This window comes from Ceratotherium simum, chromosome 24 (genome assembly GCF_057802395.1).
Source record: "Ceratotherium simum simum isolate JZ-2026a chromosome 24, ASM5780239v1, whole genome shotgun sequence".
NCBI lineage: Eukaryota > Metazoa > Chordata > Mammalia > Perissodactyla > Rhinocerotidae > Ceratotherium > Ceratotherium simum.
The window spans coordinates 22682700-22701395 of record NC_141923.1 but is presented as its reverse complement, the minus strand read 5'-3'; the positions used below and the strand labels follow the sequence as shown (position 1 = coordinate 22701395).

The 18696-nt window shown below is 38.7% G+C and overlaps 1 protein-coding gene across 1 annotated transcript in view; it reads right to left on the bottom strand.

Annotated features, from left to right (window-relative positions):
- The window catches only part of SEL1L (SEL1L adaptor subunit of SYVN1 ubiquitin ligase), a 54540-nt gene extending 48911 nt beyond the window's left edge, over positions 1-5629 (bottom strand). Inside the window, exons 1-2 of the mRNA XM_004426424.3 lie at positions 5465-5629; positions 274-311 (exon numbers count right to left, since the gene is read on the bottom strand). Coding sequence (XP_004426481.1) covers positions 274-311; positions 5465-5534 — 108 coding nt within the window. The 5' untranslated portion in view covers positions 5535-5629. The remainder of the gene's footprint in view (positions 1-273; positions 312-5464) is intronic.
- Between the last annotated feature and the right edge of the window lie 13067 nt (positions 5630-18696).

Below are 18696 nucleotides of genomic sequence, written 5' to 3'. Positions count from 1 at the left end.
TCTTAAACATACACACACACACAGCACATTCAAGTTGAAATTAAACATAATAACCAACACTCTTAATGGAAATATTTATTATTCTCTCCCCTGTAGGTCAGTGATTTTTTTTTCTCCCCGAAGAACTAGAACTAATGTTGATACCAGCTATCCTATTCTTTTAGTCCAATCCCGTTGCTCAAAAGATGTAGATTTCATATCCTTTCTAAGGTATATAATTCATGCTTCTAAATTGGGCATCAAAAACTGACCAATGCAAGTTTTAGTACACACCTTGGAATCTAAGGATTCATCCTGGCTGCCTTCTTCATCTGTAAAGAAATTTTAAGACAATTTAGTCTTATTTCTTGTTGGGAAATCACGGGTATTACTAAAAGAAAGCATTTGGTAAGTACAACAAATAATAATCAGACACTGGATAAATAAATCTAGAATTATCTAAAAATTGGTTGTATTCAGCCAACTGTTCAGAAGACGAAGTGAAAGGGAAAAAAAGGAGTTAGGAGGGTAGTTTTCTCTCTTTCTCCAGGAATGGTATTAGCTTTATTTGTTACAAAGGAAGACCAACTACCACTACCACCAAAAACAGACATTTCTTCAGATACCATCCAATTCTTCTGTATATGTTTAGTCTACTAAAGAATGAGTTACTAAATTTATAAAAATAAATCTCTGATTTTGTGGTTCAGGATTACACCTATTCTTTTCCTCTGCACAGCCTCTGGAGTTACAGGAGCTTATTTTAGTGCTGATTAGCATTTTACTGTTCACTAAGACTACTAAAGATGGACACTAAGAATTATTTGACAGCAGAGTTGCTAGACTAAGATATTTAGGATTCGTGTTCCTCTTTACTGAAGAGACAACCAAATACAGGTAAAAAGTAGCATCATACTACCATGTATTCACTCATTTAAGATCTATTTATTAAGAAATCACTAGCTTATATTAAACAAACAACTAATTCAGCTACTAGTTACACCTTTCTTCCAAGTTTATATCAGCTGCGTTGGCTTTGTCCGATTACATTAATTTTCCTTTTATTAGTCTTTCTGTGTTTTCCTATTACTTCTATTCTGGACACTTGTTATTCTTTTTCCTGCTCTTATATAAACACATTCAACAGCCCCACATCCATACGCAAATGTTTGATCTTTGTATTCTTGGCCAGTAAAAAAAACAAAACAAAACAACAGTCAGATGATCTCTAAGTTTCCTTTTTACTCTTAAAATTACCTGATTTTATCCAGGAGTGAGTTTCAGTATTGCCTGCTCCTTAAGTTATATGAGAAATTAACCAGCAGACACAATGCTATAAGACCATGTGATTCTTACTACAAAATTTGGTGTTATGGTTGCCATTTATCTTTACTTCACATGGTTATATCCTAAATATTATTTGTAACTTGTAACTCTCTAGAGTATAACAAAAACATGTTTTGGAGTTCATGTTATCAAAGTACTGAGCTAACTTTAAGTAGTATAACCAATTCATTATGTACAAAATACACAACTCTATTTCACAGTATTTGTTTCTTTTGAATATTTGAGAAAACCAGTCTACTAGTGAAGTTTTTGCCATATATGAAAGTGCTGCCAATTCAAAGAAAACTTAAATTACAGCGACCTTCACATTCACTACTTTTAGATTACCTTCCAAATGTTTTATTTCTGGTGAATGGAGAGAAGTCCACCCATTAGCCCCACTGCGTCCATAACATTTAGTGATGACAATTAATTAACAATTAACCTTCATGCTAACTTCTTCACAAGTATTCCCCAAAGCCCAAATTCTAACATATGGTTCAAATTGTATTCCCAGCAAATCTTTGGATAAAGGAAAAAAATTCATCTCTATTATAAATTAAAGTCATAGGTGCAGATGTATTTAATTAATCACAAACATTAACCAGTTATTACATCTAGGAGCAGACATTAAATGTATATGGTATATCCCTAAATACTGAAACTTTAGATTAGTTGGAACTCTTCAATCACTATCACTAAATCACCAAATTTAGTACCTTGTCACAACAAGTCACAAATGTAGCTAATAGGTAATATAAATATATATAATAAATGTTAAGACATGTACATTTGAGACCTTACAAACTGTTAGGCATTAGAGTAGCAAAATGTGTTTGTGAATTCCAAGAGACATGGGAACTTGTGACATCAGGGTTATTTCATGTGAATTGCATCATGCTTCTCTCTCTCTTCACAAACTAGGAATATACACTAAGGTTACTGATAAATAAGAGAATTCTTTCTTCTTTACTAAACTGGGAATGCCTACTCCAGATGGTAGTCTTAAAGCATAAGCTATTTTCTCTTTCAAATTGATATATCCATTCATATAACACTTTTAAAGAAGTTGCTTATAACCTAGAAACTTCTGATATGTAGTAGTCAGGTAAGGATTAAAGACACTGAAGTTATGCATAAATAAATAGTAATGCTTTTGTCAGAATACAGACATCAAGCAACAAGAGAAATGCAAAAGTATTCAAGGAAGAGTTAACAGATTTCTCACTCTACAGTACCACATCCAAAATATGATAGTTTACATTACACTTCAGTAATCGTACATCTCCCTTTGAAAAAGACCAATTTTCATTTTTATTATATCAGCTAACAAAACTGCAAAGTACCAGGGACATTCTTTCAGGGAGATGTGATCATTATAAATTCATTGTCCAACTTGTGTAAATTAAACAGACCTATACACCTGGAAACACAGAAAGTCTTAAGAGTTTGATGAAAAGAGACCAGACACCCTGTCTTCTGCTTTGCCATTGAATCTGTGCAGATCCTAGGATACTCCTGATTCTTAATTACTCCAAATCCAAGGCCTGGAGAGCTAGGGTCAAAACCTGGCTCCATCACGTATTAATTTTACACACGTGGTTCAATGTGGCAAGCTTGCTCAGCCTCCTTTTTCTCAGCGTGTCAAAAGGAATAATACCACCTGCCCTGTTGAGTCACAAGGATGTTTTAATGAACAAGAGAACAGTGAAATTAAACATCCTCTGCAATCTGAAACCTACTCTTTGAATATATGGTATTAATATAACGATTACCTGAAATACCTGGCAGTGGACCTAAGTTAAAAGACTCTGTAACGTTGTTTGGCATAAAGAAAAAAAAAAGTAAACCATTTGCCTTTTCCTGCCGAAAATAAGAAAACATGTGTTTCCAAGTGAGACAAGTTATATACTTTTCACTATCTTGAGAAAATGGAGAAATATCTTTTTAATCTCCTCCTTTAAATTTTGTATTCACAAGGAAAACATTTCTAATAAAAGTATCAATTTTTTTACATGCCTCTAAAACAAGACATTAGATAACAGTTACTAACAGTGATAGGATCAAGATTCCCTTTGTTACCATATTCTACCTGGTAACCACTAACATTCAAACTTTAAGTCAACACAAAATTATGACCAAAAACTTTATTTTTAAATAAGAGCAAATCTTTAAATCCAAACCAGAAATGAGGCTTACATCATGAATAAATAAGCAAAATGTCAACTGAAAATCCATGTACTCAATTTAAAAAACTTTATCTCACATAAATGTTTTATGATATTTGCACTATACGTGAGCACAGTACTGCCTTTATCACCTGCCAGCATACACATTTATATTGTTTTAGTTCTAGCTAAGTAAGGTTTTTGCCTCTACCAGAGAAACGTTTTGGTACAGTTTAACTACTATGGAAATCAGAGTAGACATTTCTTGAACCTAGTCCTCTACTTACATCAACACAACCCAAAGATTTAACACTTCAGTATTAACAGTCTTCTATTATAATATCCTGAGAATCCCAACTGTTGATAAATGACTTCTTCAGGTATCATCTCCACTGACATGGAGCTCTAAGTATATGAAATCTAGTCAAGGGAAGACGCAGGAAAATGTTTGTATGCTTTAATTTTCTTTAAATTCTGCAAATTGCATTCTGAGAGATATACACCATATTCTTTAGTAGTTCTCACACTTGACTGTGAAGAATCGCTTGTGAAGCTTGTTAAACTACAGATACCCCCACCTGTTCCAGACCTAAAACTGCATTTTTAACCAACCTCTAAGAGAAATTCCGACGCTGCTGGACCATGGCCCACCAGACACTCTACCTACTACACTCAACAGTTTCATCTCATACTTCCTTTGATCAAATAACTGGCAGCAGGGCCTCAAGAGCTATACACAGTTTTAAAGATTTGCTCATGAACGCAAACCACCACTAAAAGGGGAGGGGGGCAGACCTCAAAGCATGATGTTGGCAGTAAAGTAACTAGCATATGCTTGTTGCTTTCGAAATGGTATCTCAAACCACGTTATGGATAGAATTTTAGGTTTAGACCTCTTATTTTAGAAGCAGAATGATGTTATGGCATTGACTTACAACTAGGACAGATAATTGGGGATTCAAATAACCATCTGGGAATTTTTCTGTCGGAAAAAAAAGAGTTTGACATTTATACCCTGCCTTGTTCCAAAAAAATTTAAAGCCACAGAACAGCTGTCTTGTTAACTGAAACTGATTAAAATTTAAAAGCTTTATTGCACTGTTTCTTTACCAACACTTAGACACACTAAGCATTTCTGTATCAACACTCTCAAAATACAGGTTTTCAGATGTAGGCAGATTAAACAATTAAAAAAGAAAAATTATTTTCGGAATCAGAGTATAAATCAGCTAATTGGAAAATCAATTCATAAAACACATGAATATCTATATCTATATAAAAAGTTAAAACTAGTTGCTCTCCATTTTCAATTTACAGGGACCAAGGTTTTTTCAAAAATCATAAAAATACTGTCAACAAACTGGGGCAACTCAGAAACACTGTGACAGAGGTAAACACCACTTTCTCAGCAATATTTTTTAAAAAGGGGTAGGGAGTGGACACAGTTACATCAGAAGTCTTCACTTTTAAATAGACAAAGAGACCAAGGACCATCTCAGGTGCTAGGCAAACCCACCAAACCACTGTCAACATCCTGGTTTTGATGGACTTGGCTCTGCCCAGTGACAGCCCGAGGTGTGTCAGTTACTTAACTTACAATCCCAAACCCAGAGTTTCAGACCCAGGGCAGCACATAATCACGCGAGTCCAGGAAGCTCCAGCAGGGCTCATGTGTCACTGTGGGTCTAAGCCAGCTGTCGGGATTCTTTCCCATGGAGTCCTCACTCGGGAGGAGTCGTGTAAAGTTTGTTAAGTGAGGAGAGGCATGGGCAGGGTGACCGTCCCTTCTTTTCCTCCCATGTCTAGCTCCCTTAACACCCTCTCTGGCCCAGGCCAACAGAAGCCCAAGGAATGACAGCGAGTGACAGGCTAGCGCGAGGCGTGACCAGAGAAGAGTGGAGTCTCCAGCTTGAGCCCCAATGGCCCTGCCCCGGGATGGAGGCCGGGGGGCGGTGGCTCCGGGCCTCCAGTCCGAGGGGGCGGATACTGACCCGAGGACGCCGAGGCCGAGCCCAGCAGCACCGCACAGAGCAGCAGCGTCAGCCCGACCCGGACCCGCATCCTGCTCTCGGGGCCGCTGCTACCCCCCAGAGCTGTCGCTTTCGCCTCTGCCACCACCGACTCAGCCGCCGCCGCCGCCGCCGCCGCCTCGCCGCTGCTCTTCCTGCTCTGGTCTCCTTCCTCCGCCCCTTCCCAGGCCTCCCTGCCCTAGCGCGCAGCCAATCCCCGCCCGCCGCCGCAGGCTCGTAGCCCAATCACCGCGATCTTCCCGCCCACCTTGTTGCCCCGCCCCCTGGGTCATGGATTGGCCAATCATCATGCGAGGCTCCCACACCAGCTTTCCCGGTTGGACCACGGCCTCACCGACATGGCCCCAGCTAATTGGTAGCTCCTGAGTTCAACCGTCCCGGAATCAGGGCGTGAGTCCTGGGCTGGGAGAAAAGTCACCCAGGACTACGGTTCCCACAACGCACTTCATGGGCCCCTCTTGGCGTGTGCTCTTGGGAAACGCAGTCTATCGTAGGGCAAGATTTAAAAGTGCAGGTGGCTGCTGAAGCTAAGAGAATTTTGCTAACACGTGGGCTAGACGCCAGCTGAAGGCCATGAATCTGCAGGCTTTTTTTTTTTTTTGAGCCAACATAAATATCAAGGACCAAATATTATAAGGTTAGGACTTTGTAATGTGTTAAGCTCCTCTTCTTCTTTCTTTTAATTAGAAAATTTGAATTGGACATATTGATATCAACACTGAGGGAAAATACAACAGCTAGAGTGAATTTGAGGTATTTTTTTTCAACTTAGATAAAACAGTACCATATATACAGAAACCAGGATGGAACTCACTCCCTGTTCTTCTCTCCCCGACAAGGAAAAATAAAAACTCCACCCAGTGCAGATCATTTCAATGCTAGTGTTCATTTTTATGAGGGCCACGAGATAATAATCTGGAAAACGTGCCAACAGCGTTTGCAAAACGCTTTCAAACGCTTGACCTCATCCCTCTTTTTTGTAAGTTACATTGTTCTCTTCTTCGTTGACTAGGTTCAGGAGGCTAAGTTGATGTGTTTGGAGATAAAGGTGACAGTGATTGTATTGCAGAAACAGAAATAGCCTTGTGTATTAAGTGCCAACTCCAGGCGTGCTCCCACTGGGTAGCAGGGCAGTGGCTTGGTGTTCCGGACCCTTCATCAAATTGTGTCATTCTGCTTTCCCTAGCGCCTACCCACAGTCAGCTTTTAGGCATGGAACCCAGACAGCCTGAGTTCCGAGTTGTGGAAAAGTCCACATTGGCCACATGTCTTGATACCTCTGGGCATTTGTCTTCCATCTTTGATAGCTAGTCCTCATTTGCAGGAAAGAATAAAAGCTAACTACCGTTTCACATTCACATCAGAGGGAATGAAGGAAAAATATTGTCCCATGAAAAAGAGGTCTCTTTTCTACTACTACCTCTTTGGCACTTATCTCTATTTCTGTCTTTAACAATGTTCCCTCAGAGTTCCTCTGATTTTAAATCATAGAGTAAAATCTGGTATATTTTCCTCCCTTTTTCATCTTACTGATCCTCGAGTCCTAACCATTTGAACTGTGTAATTACTCCTTTATGGGACCATTTTTCTCTTTCTCACTGAAAACTTCCCTATTGGCCCTCATTTTCCCTTGCCTGCCTGGTGCGCCTGAGTTCTAGCCATATTCACCAACATCATTCTCTCTTCACTCTAACCTAAACCATGTACCATGGCCAGATTAATTTTCCTTAAATGCTGCTTTTATATTCCTATTCAAAAATTTTCAATGGCTGCCTTTGTCATAGAATCAAAAAATACCAGAACTTCTACTGACAAAATAGGAACTTGTGCTGATAGTTCTACTTTCTTAGGCAAGTACTGGGGAAAAACCTTCTGCCTTCCGCAGAAGTGGTGGTTATCTGATTGATAAGACTGGAGGAAGTTCACTGCTTAGTTAAGACCCAACTTCTTTTTTCGTCTTTTTCTTTACTGAGTGCTTCTTATATTTAAGGCCCTGTGCTAGGTGCTGCATGGACAGATTTCCTACTTCTCTTTTACTCATTTCCAGATTTCCACATTAACACACTCTTGTCTTCTCATGGGCTCCATACGCTCTCCTCACTGCCCTTGCTTCTTCTTAGCCACAACCCTGGCATCCTTCCCAATTTCACTTGCATTTTATCTTGGCTGAGTCTTTTCTGAGCAGGCCAGTCCTCATTAATCTTTGTTTCTGTAAGTATCTACAGAACATTCACAAACTTGCCTTTTAAGTGAATTGCAAGCTTGCTGAGGCTAGAGACAATTATATAATTCTGTGTACAGGTATATAGCATTGGCCTTGCCACCTACTAGCACCTGAGAATTATTTGTTGATTCATAGATACACCTTACCTATAAAGTGTTTTAATAATAAAATTTTCAAGTACTTGCTATCTGCTATAAGTTTAATCTTAAAATATCTTACGGGAAAATATTAAGGAGCATCTGCACCCCTATTTTATAGGAAATTTACTTCACTTCTCTGCACTTTATCTGTAAAATGAGTGCATGAGTATATTAATAATACCCTCTTCACCAGGTTTGTTGTGAGGTTCAAAAGAGATATGCAGGAAAAAAGTGCTTTCTTCATTATAGAATATTCTACAAATATTATTTCTTACTGATTGCTTGGTTGAAACAAAGGAGCAAAACAAACTAAAAAATTAGTTTTTATTAAGACTAATACAATTAGTTTTATTTCCTTAACTTGAAAAGGGTTTAGAGCTGCTAGCAGTATTGTCATTAGCCAGCAATGAGTAATTGACGTGTTCTGAGAATTCTCAGAGGACCTTGACTTCCTGGGGAAATTCCAAGTCTCCGGAGCACATCTAGAATATGGTGTGGGAAAGTCAGATTTATTTCATCAGCCTGCTGCATTGCATGATGATTAATTAGTGAAAAGATCGTGAATTCTCCATGGCCTTATCCACTCTGAGCATAAGCTCCTCAAGGTTTCCTGCCAACATTCCCAGTTAAAGTTGTGTACTCACTCTACTTGTTTAAAATGTTGACATTATTTATTAATTCATAGACTTCTTTCATATTTGCTCAGCTGTGTGTACTCTGTTCAACTTGTCTGTATCAGTGTTCTGGGTCATTATCATAGATTTCCAAGTTGCAGAAAACCTGTTTGCTCTGCATTACAACACAGACTAGGACGTAGAGGTAGATAATAAGTGCCTTTTTATGCAGATGACACTGATGTGACCTTATTCCATTGAAATGAATCAAGCAACCAGCAAACATTGAGAACCATCTGAAGTGGTGAGGACATAAATCCAGCTTGCTCTTCGCTTGAGGATGGTGAGACAACTCCAGAGTCTCTTCCTGAGATTGGAGTGATTGTCACTAACTCTAGTCGGGTGTCGGGTATAGCCTATTCCATGCTATTCTTAGGGATCTGTTTGACTGGCAATGTGCGCAGGCTGCCAGCACTTGTGTCAACATATCTACCAGGGCAGGATTAGGGAGAGGCCAGGAGCAGGATATTTTCCCCTCAGGGCTTGGAGAAGAATGTACTTTTTTTGATATAGATGAGGTGAATTAAAGTCATTATTTTTGTGTTTCTTTTTCCTGGATAAATCAAAATGTAAATCCTTATACCATATCATGAGATAGAACTTGGCATCTCCTCATATGTATTCTGAGCTGAATGAATAAATGGACAATGCTTTATACCTCATTGTATCACCTGTAATTCCAGAATTGTGTATGGCAGGTACATAATTTGTAATCAAAATAAATAAACTTTGAATGTTCATGTCATTGTCTATGATTATAATTAAATGTGATTAAGGTCAGAGTATAGATCCCAGATTGTGGAACAGTGTATTCGATATACCTAAGCTTTGAAGCTGATAGAATGAATGGGATGGTGTGGGTGTGTGTGTGTGTACGTGTGTGTGTGTGTGTGTGTGTGCATGTTCAGGATATATTTACCAAGTTTCATCTTAAAGTGACATTTACTTTGGAAGTGTGTATTTTTTCTGAGCAGACTCATACCAGATAAAGGAAAAGCCAGAATACCTTTATACTCTGAATGAATGGACAGATATCTTTTGGTTCAATTTTTTCATAGATTTGTTAACTACCAGTACTGGAGAGACACTGGATTAAAACTAAATTTCACTATGAACTTGATTAAGTAAATCTTGTAAAGTGGAGATAAACAGCTTGGAGCTCCCATGAAATTCAGAATACTTAAATTCTGAGTAGATGGCAATGTATTTAATTAATGAAGGTTGAATTAGGAACATTATATTAATAGGATAATACTTCCTTTCTTCTTTCATTCATTCAACAAATATTTTTTGGGCACTGCCAATGCCCTCCAGCCAGAGACTGCCAGGAACACCCCTGTAGTGAACACATTAGGTTTAGTACTTACTGCAAGGGGAAGAACACACACAATGGGGTGTCTCAGTAAGGGGGTTTTAGAAACAACCTGTTGTAGGATTTGGGCTTTGGTTGGGTGATTTGTGGGACAATCCATGTTTGCTCTAGATTGGATTCTGTTAGAAGTCCTCCTGATTTCTATGACTTTGGAGAAATCAATCAATAGTTCTTATTTTAAGGGAGAGGAGACTAGAACAAGGGCAAAGCTGTCATTGGTGGAGAAGTACCAGTTACTCATTTTGGCCGAGAGAGGAAGCGTTTGGTATTTTGTGGGTGGCACAGAGAACTTGTTTTTTTCTGTGCTTAGATAAAATTATGACAAGGCCTTGCTTTTTCTCATTTTATCTTGGTCTCAGAGTCCCCTGTCTGTGGTTGGTATTCTGTGAGATTGTTTATGTCCAATAGGAGAATAACACGGCCTAGTTGTGAGAGCCAGGCCGGCTTCTCAGTGTCAGGCACTGCTCTTTGTTTTGCTTTCTCGGCACCTACTGTGAGGCACACCCAGTTCTTGATGCTGGGGATTCAGCAATCAATAAAACAGACGAAAATCATAGCGTTTACATTCTAGCCAAGGGGAGAAAGAGAATAAAATAAATAAGTAAATTATAATACATTAGAAAGTGGTAAGTGCTACAGAGAAAAAATGTAAAGCAAGGAAAGGGAATAAGGATACTGAGAGGGAGAGAGGGGACCATTTAAATTTAAAGTAGGGGGTCAGGGAAGGCTTCCCTGTAAAGCTCACATTTGAGCAAAGACTTCAAGGGATGAGGGAGTGAGCAGTGAAGATGTGGGAGTGAAGAGCCTTCCAGGAATAGGGAGCAGCCCAATAAAGGTTCCAAGGCAAGAGCATATCTGTTATGTTCTCAGAACGGCAAGGAGCCTTGTAGCTGCAGAAGAGGATGAGGGAGGGGACGGCAGGAGAAGGGGAGCAGGGGAGCTCAGAGAAGTGATTGAGGTCAGATAGTTTACGGATTTTAGGTCAACATTAAGGGGTATCAGAATGCTACTTTTTATGTCTCTGAGACTGGCTGTCCTGAAGCATGGCTTGGATAATGGCCTGGAGATTCCCCTCTCCTGCACGGGAATGACCCAATTAGTTACACAAACCTCTTATTAATTGTTCGGATATAATGCTGAAGTGACCAATTAAAACAATTGTACTCAAAAGTTTGATTCAGAGGACGTTCATACACTGGTTAGAAACTGAGATGGGTAATTACAAAATAGTCATTATCAAGAGAAGGATCTTCAAAATATTCAAATAATATTGTAAATGCAAGTCACTTGGAAGTAAGTTTAGAAAACATTTATGATGCAAAATAGGGTTTTTGATCACTTCCTGTTCTTGCATAAGCTCCCAGCTGTGTTGACTTTGTATAAATCCAACTCAAAAAGCTGCATTGACAAAAAAGAAATATATGTGTTATATATATAGTAAGATATACGTTAATAAATATATATTTCATATATGCATAAAAATGTGTGTATATACAGGCACACACATATGTGATTAAAACAATTGAGAATAAGTTGCAGACAATGCCTCTTTGTCCTTAAATATGTTCATGTATATTTCCTGAAAACAAGGAATTCTCTAACATAACCACAGAACTGTCATCAAATTTAGGAACTTAACACTGGTTCAGTACTATCATCTAATCTACAGACTTTATTCAGATTGTGCCAATTGGTCACAATAATGTCCTTTCTAGCAGCAGAAAATCCAAAATTATGAGGTGCATTCAGTTTATCACGTCTCATTAGTGTCCTTTAACTTGTAAGAATTCCTGAGGGGTGTGTGTGTGCGTGTGTGTTTTCCTGTACTTCATGATATTGACATTTTTTAAGTGTTTAAACAAGTTATTTCATAGAATGTGCCCTAATTGCAGTTTGTGTCATCATTAGATTCGGGTTATGCACGGTGGGTAACACCACCACAGAGGTGATGCTGAATTCTTCTCAGTGCATCGTGTCAGGAGCCAGAGGCTGTTGGTTAGTCCAAATCCTGGCAATGATAATTTCCATCAATTGGTGAAGGAGGTGTTTCCATTGTATTTACCTTTCGTAATTAATATGTACCTTGTAGAGGATACTTTGAGACTATGTAAATATCTCATTATTCCTCAAACCTTCACCCACTAGTTTTACCATGTATATTCATGATATTTGCCTGAATCAATAATTACCATGATGATTGCCAAATGGTGATTTTCTATCATTCCTTCTACATTTATTATTAGCTTTCTAGTAGTAGGCAGAGCTTTCTCCTCTTATTTATTTATTTAATTTACGTTAGTGTAGACTCATGCATTCTTTATTCAATAGGTTACAATCCTTCCTATCATTATTATTTTGAAGTTCAGATTATCTCAGATTTGGCCAGCGAGTGCCCCTTCAAACTGACTCTTGTATCTTTTTAACATATCCCCATCATTCTTTGAGCATATCTTTACATTTTTACACTATTTACATTTTTTCTACTTTTCGTGACCCAGGCTTGGAATCAGCCATTTCTCCAAGGAGGCCTGCTTTCTTTCCGTGGAGAATAGTATTTACTTTTCAGGAATACTCATTGCTACGGGTGTGTTAATGCTTCTAAAATCTCTTGGCAGACAGAGCTGGGAAATATGTGTGTGTGTGTGTGTGTGTGTGTATGTGTGTGTACAGATATAGGGGTGTGTGTGTATGTATATGTATGCATATACACACTCATAATACACATATATACAATCACACACATCTATATCCATTTCTATATCTATTTATCTCTTTATATATATTAAAACCTTTGGAGAAATGAATGAGCCACAGAGAAAATAGGAAAACTATTTGCAGTACATGTATTTTAAAGAGAACTTGTGTCCAAAATGTATGAAAAACTCAATAATAAACATATAATGAATATATATTAAAAACTATGTAGACTATAAATATAGATATAAAATGAATATGAATTTATAATATGAATAATATAAATATGATGTAACATGTATTTAAATATATAAACAACTTAATAATAAAGATACAAAAAAATGGGAAAGATTTGAACAGACCCTTGCAAAGAAAATATGTGGGTAGAAAATAAGCACATAAAAAGGTGACCAACACTGTTAGTCATCAGGGAAATGTAAATTAAAATCACAATGAAATATCACTTAGTCCCACTAAAATGGCTAAAATTTAAAAGCCTGATAATGTCAAATATTGATGAGGACGTGGAACAATTGGAACTCTCATATACAAATGACAACAGTTCTTACACGTTTATACGTATACCTATACCTACCTTATAACTCAGCATTTTCACTCTTAAGTATTTACTCAGGAGAGATGAAATCATATGTCCACAAAATGTCTTGTGCAAAAATGTTCATAGTAACTACATTGACAAGCTATATTCAAAGATCTTGGGACAACTTAAAATGTCCACCTTCTGGTGAATGGATAAACAAACTGTGGTATATTCATACAGTGGAATACTCAGCAATAAAAAAGAATGACTGAAATGTGTACATCATGGATGAATCTCAAAAACATTACGCTGAGTGAAAGAAACCAGATACAAAAGAGCACATCCTTTATGATTCCATTCATATGGAGCACAGGAACAGGTGAAACTAATCAATAGTGACAGAGTTCAGAATAGCAATTGCTTGGGTAGGCAGTAGTTGGTGGGTAGGCGGAAACTGACTGGAAAGTTGCAGGAGGGAACTTTTGGGTAATGGAGATCTTTTATAGTCTAGTCAGCATGTAGGTCACATGAATATATACATTTGTCAAAACTCATAGAACCATGCCCTTAAGATCCATGCATTTTGCTGTATGTAAATGATAACGTGGCAGGCAGAATAATGCCCCTCCCCAAAGGCGTTCATATCTTAATCCCCAAACCTGTGAATATGTTACTTTATAAGGCATAGGACTTTGCTGATATGGTTAAGTTAAGGGTCTTGATATGGGGAGATTCTCCTGGATTATCCAGATGGTTCCTAAATGTAACCACAAGCATCCTTACAAGAGGGAGGCAGGAGGATCAAAGTATGAAAGAGATTTGATGATGGAGTCTGTGGCCACACCACCCTGAACGCGCCTGATCTCATCTGATCTCAGAAGCTAAGCAGAGTCGAGCCTGGTTAGTATTTGGATGGGAGAGATGTGATGATGGAGTAGAGGTCAGAGTGATGCCACCACTGAAAGAGTCCAGGAGCCAAGGAATGCAGACAGCCTCACAGCCTCTAGAAGCTGGAAAATGCAAGAAATGGATTATCCCCCCAGGAGGAATACAGCCCTGTCAACTTCTTGATTTTAGCCTTGTAAGGTCCATTTTTGAACTTCTAACATCTAGAACTGTCAGATAATAAATTTGTGTTGTTTAAAGTCATAAATTTGGGGTTATTTGTTATAGCAGCAATAGGAAACTAATATATACCTCATTTGAAAAAATGTATTAAAAAGTGCACTTCTTAAATGAGCAGTCCCGTGGGGTACCAAACGAAAGAAGCCATGTTGAAGAACAGACCTGGGTCCTGCTTTGGACTGTGTCATCTGCAAAGCTCTACCATGAAACCTTTGGCAAGTTATGTAACATCCCTAAGGCTCAGTTTCTTCATCTACAAAATCAGGATCCTTAACTTGGCTTACCTCTCAGACCCGTCATGAGAATAAAAAGCGATAAGATAAGAAATCACTCTGACAACAGAAGATCAAAAAGTAAAGCCTTATTATTAGGTTGAACTTTTATCCAGCATAAATACATAAAGGATCAAGTGTGGTCGGGCAGTTTGATTCTGCCTCTTGCGTGAAAGATAGTTAGAATAGAGGGCGAAGTTCATCTGGAGAACTTCTTATCAGGCTGTCCTTGTTCATCTTTTAAAAAATAACTTTTTGTTCTGAAATATTTTAAGACGCATAAGAAGTTGCAAGAATACGTTCCTGTTCATTTTTGGAGAGTGGTAGCCTATTTCTCTCTACTTATCCCACTCCTGCTGGCGTTCTGGAAGGTTCCTAGGTTCACTAAGTTCCTAATCAAAATAACTAAGATTTACTGTGCTCTCACAATGTGCCTAGCACTGTGGTAGCAGTTCACATGTGGAATTGTCATTTAAGCCTCACATTAACAATAACACGAAGGAGCTGCTTTAGTTATCCCCATTTTGTGGTCAGAGAAACCAAGGCGAAGAAATGTTTCGCAACTTCCTGCAGTTGTACAGCTCAGAGTGTGGGTGCCAGTATTTCAACCTGGCACCTGACTTCAGAGACAAGCACAGAAATGGAAGTGAAAGTCCACCCTTGCATCACAGAATAACTTAGAGACATTCATACATTTTGAACACAAATATACATGCGCAAGGGGAGTACATGTATACATACAAGGGAGTGGTTTTTGTGCTGAGTCAAGGAATAAAGGCAAAACAGGATTTATGAGGAAGAAAGAGAGGGGAGAAAAAAGCTAGAGATCATCTGGAAACAGTGAGCATTTTTAGCAATTTTTTAGCACTGATTAGCTGGCAACTAAGAAAGACATCAACCCAGGTATTCTGTTCTTGAGTAGTCTTAAGAAAGGTATCAAAAAACCTTTCAGTTTTTTATGGATTCTCCAGAACACCTTGGGAGTTTAGTCAGGGAGCAATGAGGGACAGGTGCTTCTAGTGATGAGGGCCAGGTTCCTTCATCAACTCCTCCATGTTAATTAGCCAGGTATCCACCATTTCCCTTATCAGAATTTCTCACTTGTCAGGCTTAAGAACTGATTTCATTATTTAATAACAATTAAATTCATCTCCAAGTCCTAGCAATTCTTGTCCCCTAATGTTTCTTGAAAGTTCTACTTCTCTTCTAATTCCATGGTCACCATCCTAGTCATAGCCCTCATTACTTCATGTCACATAAATTTGCTGATGGGATCATTATCAGACTCGTTGTCCTCAAACTCTCTTGCTCAAGAAATTATAAGGTTTCCCACAATCTTGGGCAAAGAATTCAAATTCCCCTGCATGACCACCAAGCATCTTTTTTCTCTCCTCTCCCCTACATCTCCAATCACATTTTTCCTTTTCCCCTAATACATATGTATTAGGCAGCTCGGGCTGCCATAACAAAATACCATAGACTAGCTGGCTTAAAGAAATTTAATTATCACAGTTCTGAAGCCTGGAAGCCTGAGATCAAGGTGCCATCGTGTTTGAGTTCTGGTGACAGCTTTCTTGCAGACAGCCACCTTTTGCTGTGTCCTTACACGGCAGGAAGAGAATGTGAACGTGCTCTCCGGTCCTGTTGTCTCTTCTTATAAGGGTGCTAATCCTACCATTGGGCCCCACCTTCAGGACCTCATCTAAACCTAATCACCTCCCCAAAGCTGCATCTCCAAATACCATCACATTGGGGGTTAGGGCTTCAACATATGAATTGGGGGGGGGCAGTGGGGGGTGGACACAATTCAGTCTATAGCATATACATTCTGCTTCAGGTGCAGCTATACTGCTTGCACTGTCCTGTGCTGTCCTATATTTTTCCTCTAGCTGAACGATTTGCCCTTGTTTTCGGACGATCTTCTTTTTCAAAATCCCATTCTAAGTTCCAAGACGCGTACATCCAGTTTAATCCTTCTTTTTGACTTTCTCCTTTTTCATAAAATATTCCTTTGTGCTATTTTAGTTTGTACGTATTTGATCTTAAGCATTTTGCTACATATTTTATTCCACAATTATAATTGGGTTGTAGGGAGGCAAGTACCATGTCTTGTGGAATAAATACTGCCATAAAGAGAATCTCTTTATTATGAAAGGATTTTGACAACCTAACTAATGGGCTACTTTTCTTTAGCACTGTAAGACTCCATTGTAAGCAAGGGGAAAAAAAAAGAATAGTAACTGAGAGTTTATTTTGGCAAGATTTAGAATCATAGGATTTTCAAGCCTTATAAAGGCTCTCATATTACATATTAAAAACCTCATGTCTTAAGAAGTGACTTGTTTAAGATCATATAGCTAGTTAACAGTTGTGATATAGACCCAGATTTCTTGGTTTCCAGTCTAAAGTTTATTTATTAAAATATATTTTTTCATTGGAAAGCAGCAGGTCGTATTTCTATTGCTGCTTAACAAATTACAACAAATTTAGCATCTTAAGACACACATTTATCATCTCATCGTTTCCATGGGTCAGGAGTCTTGGCACGGCTTAGCTGAGTCTTCTGCTCAGGGTCTCACAAGGCTGAGACCTAGCTGAGTCTTCTGCTCAGGGTCTCACAAGGCTGAGACCTAGGGTCCTCTTCCAAGCTTACGTGGATATTGGCAGAATTCATTTCCTTGAAGCTGTATACTTATGGCAGCAAACTCATTGCTTCTTCAAGGCCGGCAGGAGAGAGAGTCTGTTTTTTCAAATCTGTGGACTGTAGACCTTCTTTTAAAGGGCTCATCTGATTATCCCTCCCAGGATAATCTCCTTCTTTAATAACTCAAAGTCAACTGATTAGGGACCTTATATCTGTAAAAATCCCTTCACCTTTGCCACATAATGTGACATAATCACAGGAGTGACATCTATGATATTCGAGGGTCCTGCCCACACTCTACGCCAGGGGATTATACAGGATGTGTACATTCTGTTAATTTTTAAACTTTAGGGAAAGTAGTAAAAGGGGGAAAAAAAGTCATTCCTTGTTTGAGTTCCCAAACAAAACAACATATTGGTATATTTCTTTCTAGCTGTTTGTTCCTCTTGTTGTTGTTCCCTGTGCCCCTTGGACTTATTTATTTATTTATTTTTACACTTCAAAAGTAGTGTCATACAGTACATACAGCTAAATTTGATACTTTATTCATTTGGCATTATTTTGTAAGGATCTTTACATGTTGTTATATATCTCCTGCCATAGACTTTTTTTTTCTCCTTTACTAAAAATGTCTTTTCAGTGAGGGAAAAAATGGAAAATACAGATAAACAAAAAGGAAAACAACTCAAATTGCAATATTCAGAACTAAGCCCTAATAACGCCTTGTGTTACATACTTCCACATTTTTTTTCTTGGTATGACTATATGGGTACACTCATATGTATATATCAAAGTAGAGGAAATTTTTTTACCTTATCTTTTGGCATCCAAATTTCCCCTTTGGAGAGAAGGCATAGTGTTTAGTAAAAATATCTTGATAACTCCTTGGGGTATAAGACGGTATCTTGAAATTCAGGATGTTGGATGATGCGAAGATTTCAGAGAAGTGGGGAGTGACCCTGCAAAGTAGAGGAGAGGAGCCTGGAGCTCCCAGGAAATGTGGGAGGTGGGAGTGAAGGGCAAAGTGAGGGTGAGATGAGAGGCGAGGCAAAGGAGATGATGGCATGATGGGCACTGTGCGATGTGACTGCCCACATCCCTTTCCCCAGCTCAGTTTTCATTACATCTGCTAAGGTTTTGAGTTCTTGGTGTGAAGGATTTGTTGTTATAATGCAGGGTTTCTCACCCTTGGGACTATTGACTCTTTGGAGCTGGATAATTCTTTGTTGAAGAGTGTTTAGTAGCATCCCTGACCTCTACCCGCTAGATGCCAATGGCAGCCCCACCCTCAGTTGTGACAACTAGAGGTATCTCTAGACATTGCCAATATCCCATGGGGAGCAAAATCAGCCCCGGTTGAGGACGATTGTTGTAATGGGAATGGGGGAAGGGGCTGACTTTTGTGCCGGGCGATCACGCTGGCTTTGTAATATGCCAACTTGTCTAGGCTGAACTGCATTCCCCAGAATTCCTTTTCCTGTACGTTTCTAGCTAGGGTGGGTCACAA